We start from the raw sequence: 12,861 nt of genomic DNA on the forward strand, positions 1-12,861 counted from the left end.
ATCACTATCAGAATATGTACCATATGCCATGTGATATGGTTTTAACTTAACTGAACGGACATTACTTTTTAGTAGATCTGATGGGGAGGTACTGGTGTTGGACTGGGGTGGACAAAGTTAAAAATCACAACACCAGGTTCTCGTCCAACAGGTTCATTTGGAAGTACTAGGTTTCAGAGTGCTGCTCCTACTTACCTGATGAAGGAGCAGCGCTCTGAAACCTAGTACTTCCAAATAAACCCGCTGGATGAGAATCTACTGTTGAGTTTTAACTCCACTCTGAATTGAGCTTTGCAAGACATCGTAACAGCGGAGTGGAGGGTAACAAAAAATCCACAGAAGATAAATAAAAAAGTTTAAAAAAAAACTTAGTCCTCTAATAAATGACTTACCACTCAAAACAGGGATTACGATTTAGAGAAGATGGACAGCATTATTTTCAAATAGCAGAACACAGGAAGAGCATTTAATGAATGATGAATACAAACCATAATGAAATGAAGTTTAAATAATTAGAATCAAATATTCATATGTTAAAATTGAACTTAAGCCTGGTGTAATGACACTATCACTTTAAGGAGGTGTATTTTGTCCTTTTTTGGAAAGGAGATTGAGACAGAGCCGCCAAGCTTTCCATTCCAAGCCAACAAAATAAAGTTTCAGGCACCTTGGGTTTTTCTTTCCAAAATGTTGGAACAATAGAAGCAGCATGAAGGAATGGGGTCTAGCTGCCACGGAACCAGAATTTTTGTTTAGCATTCAATAGTTGCTGCGATCTTCAAGCTGGGTTCTGTTAGTCCCCTCACTCTTACAGCTAGAAGGTTGGGCTCTCTTCCTGCAGCTAGAATGGTCTCACATTCAGTCTATTTTACGGAATTGTCTTTGGCAAGTGTGTATGGGACGTAACTGTATTGGAATAGTTGATGTTTCATAACTAAACAATTATTCTATTAAGTTTTAACAATATAGAGTTAAATTATTCCAAATCTTTGTATTTTAGTTTAGTGTAAGAAAAAACAGGTTTTGTTTTAAGCTTGAATTGCTTCTGAAACATATCCCCTTATACTTCCCTTTTAAAAAGAAAATACAGTTGGGGGTCTATGCTACCTTAATATATTTTGAAGGGGGTTGGTCTGGTCCATAACACTAATAGTGAGACATGCTCATAAGAAAAGTTCCTTGATTAAAGTATCAAGTAACAGAACTGTAACCAAGTCATTTACATGGCAAAAGTGAAATAGCTAAGCTTTCTTAAAAAAAAAAAAGTACAGCGGCCATACCAGCTGTTGCAGTTTCTTATTTCGGGCTTCCTCTTCTTGCCGCCTTCGAGCTTCTGCTTCCTCCATCCTCTTGGCAGCGACCTTACTTTTTGCTTTCTCTTCAGCAAACCTTTCCTTACGAATCTGTAAAACAGTATAGAATCCTAGGTTAATCTCTTGATACAATGTGCGTATTCACTCAAAGGAATGGTAAATCTTTCCTATTTGGTTGATTCTTCATTTCTGTCATCAGGCAGCATCAGAACTGACATACCTTTGCATTCTTCTCATTAATTTGAGCAAACTTCTGCTCAATTTTCTTGATCTTTTCTTCCTCTTGTTGTTGAACTCTGGAACGAGTTTCCAAAACACGCTTTACTTGCATTTCCCGTTTCCTATGAAAAATAATTCCATAAAGTTTCAATAACAGTTTATTCCATATCCCTATTACCACCTAACATTAGAATGAGTGAATGAAAACTAGGGTTAATTCATTCCATAGATCAGCCACATTATTTTGGAATCACTGGGAGGGGAATGAGATAGTTTAAAGTTTCTTTTTGCTCAAATGGTGAAGGAAACCAAGATTAAAAAAAAGTCAAAAAGGTACCAAACTCAATTGTTCACAAGGGGAAGATACACAAAAGCCATCTTGTACATTTTTTTTGACAAACAAATTCTATTTTCCATGATGTTTCTAGGCATAATAATTCCACATTTTTAATTTATTGAGGCATCCTTTAGTCTTTAAGCTCCCAAATGATACTGCTGGTGTTTCCCTGTCCCCTCAGTCAATGTCAACCAAAAGTTCATCATACCAAAAACAATATTCCAGCTCTATTAAGAGTCTCTTTAAATCAAATTATGTCCCTACAGAATTGAGTGGCAAGTTATCAAAGTGATTTTTCATTCGGTAGCCCAAAGGCTCTCAACATTCAAATTGATTTAGACAGCATGGCTGTCCTCAAAACACTAATCTCCACATATCCTGCAACTGAAAACATCAAGCTGGTTGAAACCATCATGTTCCAATCACTTGCTACTTCATAACGACCTGTTTAGTTCACCTATTGTGTCTTCAATCTCAACATCCTATATGAAGAAATTTCCCTGAGCAAAATCTACCTTTGAATCAAAGGATAGTAAAACAGGCAGAGGCAAATCACTCGCAGGTTCTTCATGATAAACCACATGTGTCAACTATGATGTGGAATGCCCTTGTTAACCAATTTCGAGGCAAGACAAGCACAATCAAATTTCACTACGGACCTCAATATAAACTCCAAATGCACTTACATACAAATGTTGCACATTATGAAGATACGGCATGGTGGCTCAGTGCGAAGCACTGCTGCCTTACAGCACAAGAGTTTGGGGTTTGACTCCAGCCTCAATATGTGGGGTGTTTGAATGTTTTCCCAGCATGAGTCTCCTCTAGGTGGTCTGGTTTCCTCCCACAATCCAAAGATGTACAGGTTAGGTGGATTGGTCATGGCTAAACTGCCCATAGTCTTCAGGGATGTGCAGGCTAAGTGGCCTAGCCATGGGAATTGCAGGCTGACAGGGATTTTAGGAAAGATGGGGGCTGGGGTTGGGGACACTACAGGTTAAGGTGGACTAGATGATCTGCTCCCACCTTGCAGGGATTCTGCAGTATGCCCTCTACTACACAATAGCAATCTAATCACCTTAAATTCAGCAAACATTACCAATTACTGGATTCAAATGACTTGAATTCACTAAAAAGAGAACAAATTTTACTGTAGAGTATTAAAAAAAAGTGATAGAGACATTAAATGACTTCTAGGCAGCACAAATTGTTTTAGCCTTAATATAGCTTTTATTGTTTTCAAGCCCAAAGCTATCTTCCACCCTGAGCCCATTTTGCTTTCTTAAAAAAGGGTCTTGCAGATTCCATTTGACTGAGCTCTTCCAGTCAGCATTTTGCAAAAAAGAATCAAAATTGTATGACTAAGTGTTTAACAGACCACTAGTTTGACACTGCAGTTAAGACAGTGTCAAAATAAGCATTAAATGGCATTGCAATTGATCAGCTGTTGAATTGGCTGCAACTTCCTGGTTGCATTTGTACAAGAATCACTTAGGAGGTGGTATATCTCAGTAGGAAGAATAAAGAGCTCATGTAAAGTTTGAATGATAATCTAAACCAAATGCATCTCTATGACTAAGCGATCTGGGGAGGTACGGATACAGAAAATCTCAAAGGAACTTTGGTTTTGTGGAGTCTGTTTACTGCACTACAGCACAATCCAAATAGCACTATTGCTTAGTGGGAATATTTGCAGAAGCAGCAGTTCATCATGCTACTAAATACAGGGTCCTTCTCAGAATACAAAAATTAAGAAAGATGTTAAAGTTGCATAAAATTTTGATTAGACCATTTTGAGCACAAAACAGTTTCATTCTTCCGACTATAAAATTTAGACAAAAAGTTTACTTGGCCTGCAGCAAAATACAGGGAGTTTCATAAAAAGGTGGCAGCTTCAGGACAAAAGAAAACTAGTCTAACAGAGAATGCTTCTAAAATTATGCTCATGATAAATATTCTCACCCCTCCCCCAAAAGCTGATAGTGTAATTGGATATAAATTCTGACATGTTGGCTTACTTTTTAAACTCTTCCATTTTGCGTTTCTTCTCTTCCTCCACCTTTTGTATCCTTTCTTCCTCTTGCTCTCGTTTCTTCTTTAGATTTGCCAGACGAGCTTTCTCTTGTTCCTAAAATATAGAGTGGTAGGCAAACAAACATTGATTGTATAGATACATTAAAAAGATATTGTAGCATTACTTTGATAGTAAATTTTAAGCAAATATTTCCTAAAAAAGGAAAATTTTTAATAAATTTAGATGTAGTACCACAAAACCTTTCACGAGCAGTCACTTTGACAACGATTGCATTTTTTCACATACAAGACTAAATATCTTCAGAAGGCAGAATACACATACCTTGGGATCAACTTTCATTGGAGTGTTGCGTTTAATGAAGGACTTAACTACTGTGCGGCCAACAGACACTGGGGTCATCAACAATTGATTCTTTTGAACTGCATGGAGGAAGCTTTTGTGCTTTGGTCGAACCACCTACCAGAATGAAAATTTGGTCTCGGTCATATGTTGGAATTAGGGTGTAATTCATGTTCAGAATTTATCTCAAGAGCAAATAACAGTCAGATATCCAGCACAGCAAACCAGATATCATTAATGTAGCCCTGTTTGCCAACATTTGGCCTAACTCCCTCTAAACTCTTCCTATTCATTAGTGAGTTTTGAGAAGCTTTTGTAGCTCAGGTTGAGATTCTGGATGTAGGTTTGCTAGCTGAGCTGGAAGGTTAGTTTTCAGATGTTTCATCACCATACCAGGTAATGTCATCAGTGGGCCTCCAGATGAAACATGGGTGACATGGCCTTTCTATTTGTGTTTAGGTTTCCTTGGGTTGGTCACATTTACTGTGTTTTTTCCTCAGTGGGTGGTAAATGGGATCCAAGTCAACGTGTTTGTTGATAGAGATCTGATTGGAATGCCATGCTTCTAGGAATTCTTATGCGTGTCTGTTTGGCTTATCCTAGGATGGAAGTGTTGTCCCAGTCGAAGTGGTGTCCTTCCTCATCCGTATTTAAGGATACTAGTGAGAGTGGATCATGTTTTTGTGCTTAGTTAATGTATCCTGGTGGCTAGTTTACTGCCTGTTTGTCCAACGTAGTGGTACAGTTCTTGCAGGGTATTTTGTAAATGACATTGTCCTTTTCCTAGCAAAAGTAAAGACCTAAACAAATAGAAAGCAGGTCATGCCACCTGTGCTTCATCTGGAGGTTCACTGATGTTACTTAGTATGGTGATGAAACATCTGAAAACAAACCTTCCATCTCAGCGAGCAAACCTACATCTTCCTATTTATCTCATCATTTAGATAGCTTTTGAATGTTGTAACTGTACCAGCCTCTATCGCTTCCTCTGACAGCTCATTCCATACATGCACCATCCTCTGCATGAAAGAGTTGACACCTAGGGCTACCTTAAGTGGTAGAAAAACATTTTACTTTATTCAGCTTGGCTCTATAGACGTTGAATCTTTTGAAGTTTATGCGAACTTTATTTTATGCAGCATTTAAACTTGACTACTATCAAGCAATAATTGAATAGCATACTATAGAAGTAGTAAATCAATATATTGTAAGGGCTCGGACAAAACATTTTTTTTATCTGAATTAGAATTTGTCGAAGTACCAAAGGCAAATCAAAAAGTCTATTGTTGGAAAAAGCAGAACATACCTTCGAAAGAACTGTCCCTATTACACACCCATGCCAAACTGGCTAACTGAAGCACAAGTTGAAAAAGAAAATTTAAGTAAACAAGAGGTCACAAAAATCGAGGACACTAAATCAAGAAGAACTGACAAGTAACATGCAGATGCTCCAAAGTAGTTAGAAATTAGTAGTTTTTAAAAAGTCAGGAAAGGACTATTAGAAATGTCCATTTAGAATAGGTGGATGCTAATATGATTAAAATGACTATACTGTGGTATTTGTCTACAGCGATTTAGTCTTAAATTTAATCGGATGGTTCTGCCAGTGTTTTCCTCAGGGTATCATTCGACAACACAAATGTAGTGTCTTCAGATTTCAGTCTGCAGTCTCAATAAATACTTAAAATTTGAAAATTGCTGTGAAAAGTTAAAAAAGAGGAGATAATTACAAAGTTTCTTCACTACCAGTCTCCCTCAGAACCTGCAGCACTCTATTCTGTTTACTCTAAATATAGTATTGTTGTTTAATAAACATCAGTTCCAAATTTTAACAAGTCTGCAATAGTAATCTCTTTAGGACTGCAACAAACTAAATAATCTACACTTTTCTTCCCCCTCTTTTGTCTAAATACATTTAGCGTGACTGGACTTATTTCTGTTCCAATTCTTCTACACCCACAAGAAAAAGAATTACTAAACTAGATATTTTTAAAAACAAAATACTCTAGTTTCAAGGACATCTTTATGACACCAGTTTTATTTGGATTAATAAATTTGAGGTTGCAAGCTTACTGCTGGAACTTAACTAGTCCTTTTGGATTATTGGACCCAATCTCTGAATTACCAATTCAGAAATATGACTACCATAGTAGCCAAGAGGTCAAAGGATAATGGCTTTTGTTCTCAAGTTCTGAAGAGAGAAAATTTATGATCATCCATTACTAGATGGTAGACAACCCCACATGGCCAAACAAAGAGGCTGACAGAGGCTAGATGCTGTGATCACACAAGGGAACCTGAATTCATTTTATCTCTAAACACCAATTGACAGCAAAATAAGAAATAACAGGGCCCAATGATAGATTTGTGAAAGAGGAAGAAAACCAGGAGAACAAGAACTATCAATATCAGACAATATAACTAGGAAGGGAAGAAAGTGGTCAACAGTTTTAGTGAGAACAGAAAATAGTTCTGGGCAACAGGAGTTCAGATGACACTATGCAAAAGGAGAGACATTAGAGAAAATTTGCTGGTTCACAACTAGAGTACAGAAATAAGCTTGACTCTATTAACTAAAGTCAGATGGGAAACAGTAGATGGATGGTCTTGATCAGAGTGATACATGTGTTAGGAGATCCCTGCACTGTGTTTAGACTTACTTTGCTGGCTGCAAGGTCTGGTGAAGGGGTCTTCTTTCTTTGTGGAAAGCCATCAGTTTCTAATTCTTCATTGTAATTACACACATTTGCCACTGCACGCTTGTAACTACGTTTCCGTCTAAGAAACCACAATACAAGTAAATGACACTGCAAATAATATAATAATATGATCTATTGTTCTATTTTAATTTATACCTGGCTTTGCAACAAAGCTATTAAAACAGTCTATTAACCTTAAAAAACCATAAGGACTGTTTCTGATATACAGCATCTGCAAAGAGAAATCACTGAAAAAGCTCAGGTTTGGCAGCAAAGAGAAATCAGTTAATATTCTGGGTCCGGTTCTGAGGAAGGATAACCAGACATGAAACGTTAACTTTGACTTCTCTTCACAGATGCTACCAGACCTGCTGAGCTTTTCCAGCAACTTCTGCTTTTGTTTCCGTCATGAACATTCAAGGCTCAAGCCAAGTAAGATTTATCAGGATAATACTTGAAACCATTCAGGCAAATTCAGCTAAAAAGAAACCAACATACATTATATGCAAGCAAGCCTACTCAGCACCACATCTAAGAACAGAATCTTTGAAAAGGAACACTGAAGAGGTTATTTCTCCTCCTGAAAGACTCCAATAATTAACAATATACAACGTTCTTTTAAGAAATATGCCCACTAGCAATGTTGCCTTAAGGCTGAGCTGCAACAAACCAAATATTCCCTGTGCAAGACTGTCTCTTAAAATCACATTTGAAAGTACATTGTTTAGATTAGATTGCCCTACAGTGTGGAAACAGGCCATTTGACCCAACAAGTCCACACCGTCCCTCTGAGTAACCAATCCAGACCCATTTCCCTCTGACTAAGGCACCTAACACGATGGGCAATTTAGCATGGCCAATTCACATGACCTGCACATCTTTGGACTGTGGGAGGAAACCAGAGCATCTGGAGGAAACCCATGCAGACACAGGGAGAGAATGTGTGTAAAGTTTGCACAGTCGCCAGAGGCTGGAATCGAACCTGGGTCCCTGGCACTTGGCCACCATACTGCCCCTTTAAAATGGAACTAGATGCAGAACACCAGGGTTCATCAGGGACTTGAATCCAGGACCTCTCGCACTTATGCCACCTACCTAAAGCAAGAATCATACCCCAGATCAATGAGCCAGCACTGTGCCTTATCAGGTTGGATTCTTGCATGATGATTCAAAACAAGTTTGGGCCTTTCAACTCTCCCAGGAGAAAGTGAGGACCGCAGATGCTGGAAATCAGATGAGAGTGTGGTGCTGGAAAAGCACAGCCTGTCAGGCAGCATCCAAGCAGGAGAATAGACATTACTGGCATCAGGAATGAAGCTTGTGGAACAACCCCACCGGCCCCTGGTTGAACAGTTCAACTTCCCAAGGACATGCAGGTCCTGGGCCTCCATCACTAAACCCTAACCAGCTGATGCCTGGAGGAAGAATGCCTCATCTTTCTGCCATGGGACCCTGCAACCACACATTCAATGTGGATTTCACTAGGTGTCTGTCTCAGTCTCTTCCTTCCCACTTCTCCCATCTCCTATCAGTTCCACTTCCACCTTCATCCATCTCCACATTCCTAACTACCTTCCCTTTCCATTTATCTAAGTGGGAGGGGGTGGAAGGTAGGTAGAAATTCAGAGATGAGTGAAGGTGGGGGTAAAAAAGTGATAGGTTGGAGAAGAGGGTGGAGCACATACATGAGAATGAAGATGGACAGGTAGGACAGTTCAAGAGGGCTGTGGTGCGGGGGGGGGGGGGGGTGGAATAAGGAAACGAGCAGGAGAATCGTCGTTTCGGGCATGAGCCCTTCTTCAGGAATTGAAGGGGGCTTTGAAGTGTTCAGCCACAGGGTTGGTCCACAAGCCCCCTTCAATTCCTGAAGAAGGGCTCATGCCCGAAACGTCGATTCTCCTGCTCCTCGGATGCTGCCTGACCTGTTGCACTTTTCCAGCAACATATTTTCAGCTCTGATCTCCAGCATCTGCAGTCCTCACTTTCTTCTTGTGGAATAAGGAAAATCAACATTGATCCCATGTAGTTACAGGAGACGTTCTTCCTCCAAGTGTCAAGTAGTTAGGGTTTAGCGATGGAGGCAACCCAGGACCTGCGTGTCCTTGGGATAGTGGAAGAGGGCGTTGAAGTGTTCAGCCACAGGGTTGGTCCACAAGCATCATTCCTGATGAAGGGCTTATGCCCAAATGTCAATTCTTCTGCTCCTTGAATGTCACTTGACCAGCTGTGTTTTTCCAGTACCACACTTTCCAACACTCAGCCTATTTCAGAATTCTAGATACCATCTCTGAACTTTGAAACATTCTCTTGCTTGTATTGTGTCCCACTAAATCACCCTAAAGGTTAACAATTTAATCATTGCACATTTTGGAGCCAAACACCAGGAGTAGTGGAGTACCAGCTCAAGTCACACTTCAAAGCTAAAGTTAAACCAATGGCAGACAGGAATCTCAAAAGATACTTACTCAACATTCTGGCCATCAAGAAAAACTGGTTCATCAGAATCACCGCTCTCTGTGATAAGATAACCTGTATTAATACACCAAATGCTAATAGACATTACATGTTCTCGACTTAAATTGCAGTGTCCTTTGAGCAGGACCAGTTGGCTTAAATGTCAAGAAATTAACATGCAGATGGTAGTCATCATTACTGTCAGCAACACTGCATTCACCATGACTACTACAGTGGTGACTGTTGAACCACCACATGACTCATTCCCTCTGAACAGCACATGGCACAGCCACTGAGGGGTCCCACTGCAATGAGCATGCTGACATCTCTAGCATTGACTTCCATTTCTGATAGTTGCTGACACGCAGATATGAGGTCATGCAGATGAATATTAGCAGGAACACTGCATGTGACAACCAAGATCACAGATTATGGCACTGCCATTTCAATTTTCACATCTACTGTTGTCCTTTTTAATTAGTCAACCTTCTCATCATACTGAAATATTCTGAACAATCCTAATCTGGTACCTTTTAATACATTTAGATTTCCAGAAAATATTTTACATCAACTGGCCGCAGTTTAAGTCTACACTGTTGGTTTGTTACGTCAAGGAGTGTTCAGACAGGATTTCTCTCTTATTAAATTTTGAAAAAGCGTTGATTAAGTATTTCTGCACATCCAGTAACTCCATCCTTTATAAATCTCATTATGTTTTAGAACATAACTATTCTTGGAAGATTTGACTAGTGCATCCACTATCTCTGTAGCTACTTCAATATCCTAAAAGGTCCAGGGCACTTTTCAGCTTTTAACCTCATTAGTTTTCCCGAGCACTTTCTCTCTAGATAATTATTGCTTCTTTCTCCTCCTACCTCTTGCTCCAGACTTTAGTATTGTTGGAACGTCAACAGCCTTACCATGAAGGCTACTCAAAGTATTTATTGAACTCCTCTGCCATTTTCTCATGAACCGATGTTCACTTTGACGTCTCGTTTTCGTATATTTAAAAAAGGTAGCTTTTGCTAGTCTTATTATTTGCAAGTTTTCCCTCAGTTTAAAAAACTCAATCCTCTGGATCACCACAACTCTTTGCAACACTGGATTTTTGTGCCCCAATTCCTCCCCACCCCCCCCAAATTTAAAGCTATCCTCAACTTCCCTGGTTAACCACAATTGATCACATTAGAATCTCTGACTCTCACTGGGATACTATTTGTTGCAAGCCATGGGCTATTTTCTTAAACGTCTGCCATTGTTTGCATTTCTCCTTAGAAATAGTACCAAGTCACTGCTGGAGGATAAATATTTTAGGAAGATAGAGTCTAATTTTCAAAAACTTTTCTAAATGTTTCACCCATTCTAATGACTTGAGATCAGTAAACCAAATCTCCCCCCCTCAAAAAAAAGGCGCAACAGTGAACTTAAATGTTCATCATAAAATGGAAGCACAGCTTATTGAAGTTGTAAAATTGAATTTATATACCTTTCTGAACTTTTGAAGCTCTACATGTTTCTACATTAGCTGACACTTCCTTCTCTTGACTGTTCATGGCAGTTTTCATTACACTTCGTGTGCATCTACGTTCTTGATTTTCAGGAACCTGTACAAAGTGAAGCAGCTTACTTTACACATTTATCTAACAGAAAAAGTTCCTGTACAGAAGTTAAGCTTTAATTAAAAATTGCCAATTCTTAAAACCTACCTTAGTGGCTGATTGCTCATCTTCCTTTCGCTCTTCAGTTTTAAGTGGAGCACCAGAACATTCATCAACTCTGAGTGATTTAAAACAAAAATTGTTCAAGCTTCCAAAATAAAAAGTTTACAACAATGTGAGCCAAAGGATCTGCTCTTAATCTTAGTTTCATCAGCTTATCTTAGCTATGGAGATGGTAATAAGTCTTTCCACATGCAAAACAAAAATAGACAAGTTAGAGATTCTGCTCAGTTGTACAAGTTTACGGAGGACAATGTCCAGAAGACAGCCAACAGAACAAATGATGGATTTTAAAGCAAAACTGCATCCAAGAGGTACCCTAATATTTTGTAATGAAAAGAATCTTCAAACTACCTTTTGTGTGGTGCACAAACAGCCCCAAGCCCCAAGATGAACTGATCACCATTCAGAAATTCCATTTCTCATGCTCAATGTTAGCAGTCAAAGTCATAGATATACAGCACCGAAACAGACCCTTCATTCCAACTCTTCCATGCTGACCAGATATCCCAACACAATCTATGCCCACCTGCCAGCACCTCCAAACCCTTCCTATTCATGTACCAATCCAGATGCCTTCTGAATGTTGCAATTATAGTAGCCTCCACCACATCCTCTGGCAGCTCATTCAATCCATGTACCACCCTCTCCGTGAAAAGGTTGCCCCTTAGGTCTTTTTTATCTTTCCCCCTTCACCCTAAAACTATGTCCTCTAATTCTGGACTCCCCCATCCCAGGTAAGAGATTTTGTCTATTTATCCTAATCATGCCCCTCATGATTTTATAAACTTTTATAACGTCACCCCTCAGCTTCCAACGCTCCAGGGAAAACTGCCCTAGCCTTTTCAACCTCTCCCTACAGCTCAAATCCTCCAAAGCTGGCAACATCCTTGCAAATCTTTTCTGTACCCTTTCAAGTTTCACAACATCTTTCCGATAGGAAGGAGACCAGAATTGCATGCAATATTCCAACAGTGGCTTAACCAATGTCCTGTACAGCCACAACATGACCTCCCAACTCCTGTACACAATACTGACCAGTAAAAAGGAAAGCATACCAAACACCACCTTCACTATCCTATCTACCTGCGACTCCACTTTCAAAGAGCTATGAACCTGCCCTCCAAGGTCTCTTTGTTCCCTAGGAACTTACCATTAAGTGTACTAGTCCTGCTAAGATTTGCTTTCCCAAAATGCAGCACCTCACATTTATCTGGATTAAACTCCATCTGCCACTTCTCAACCCATTGGCCCATCTGATCAAGATCCCATTGTAATCAGAGGTAATCTTCTTTGCTATCCACTACACCTCAAATTTTGGTGTCACCTGCAAACTTACTAACTGTACTTTTTTTATATTCGCATCAAATCGTTGACATATGAAGAAAAATAGTGGACCCAGCACCAATCCTTGTGGCACTCTACTGGTCACAGGCCTCCAGTCCAAAATACAACCCTCCACCACCACCTTCTACATTTGAGCCATTCCAATATCCAAATGGCTAGTTCTCCCTATATTCCATGAGATCTAACCATGCTAACCAGTCTCCCACAGGGAACCTTGTTGAATGCCTTACTAAAGTACATATAGATCACATCTATGACTCTGCCCTCAATCCTCTGTTACTTGTTCAGAAAACTCAATCAAGTTTGAGAGACATGATTTCCCATGCACAAAGCCATGTTGACTATCCCTAATCAGTCCTTGCCTTTCCAAATACATGTACATCCTGTCCCTCAAGATTCC

At 39.5% G+C, this 12,861-nt stretch overlaps 1 protein-coding gene across 3 annotated transcripts in view; it reads right to left on the minus strand.

Moving 5' to 3' along the window:
• The window catches only part of LOC122557881 (inner centromere protein-like), a 36,541-nt gene that overhangs the window by 8,940 nt on the left and 14,740 nt on the right, over window positions 1-12,861 (minus strand). For 2 of the 3 annotated variants that reach the window (XM_043706048.2, XM_087996651.1), the window contains exons 7-14: window positions 11,103-11,172; window positions 10,883-11,000; window positions 9,408-9,471; window positions 6,904-7,021; window positions 4,226-4,360; window positions 3,888-3,997; window positions 1,534-1,654; window positions 1,281-1,403 (exon numbers count right to left, since the gene is read on the minus strand). In XM_043706048.2, coding sequence (XP_043561983.2) covers window positions 1,281-1,403; window positions 1,534-1,654; window positions 3,888-3,997; window positions 4,226-4,360; window positions 6,904-7,021; window positions 9,408-9,471; window positions 10,883-11,000; window positions 11,103-11,172 — 859 coding nt within the window. The remainder of the gene's footprint in view (window positions 1-1,280; window positions 1,404-1,533; window positions 1,655-3,887; window positions 3,998-4,225; window positions 4,361-6,903; window positions 7,022-9,407; window positions 9,472-10,882; window positions 11,001-11,102; window positions 11,173-12,861) is intronic. The other variant, XM_087996653.1, reaches the window with a different exon arrangement.

The sequence above is a fragment of the Chiloscyllium plagiosum genome, unplaced genomic scaffold (assembly GCF_037043375.1).
Source record: "Chiloscyllium plagiosum isolate Xiang-an unplaced genomic scaffold, Cpla_swu_hap1 HiC_scaffold_18, whole genome shotgun sequence".
Taxonomy (NCBI): domain Eukaryota; kingdom Metazoa; phylum Chordata; class Chondrichthyes; order Orectolobiformes; family Hemiscylliidae; genus Chiloscyllium; species Chiloscyllium plagiosum.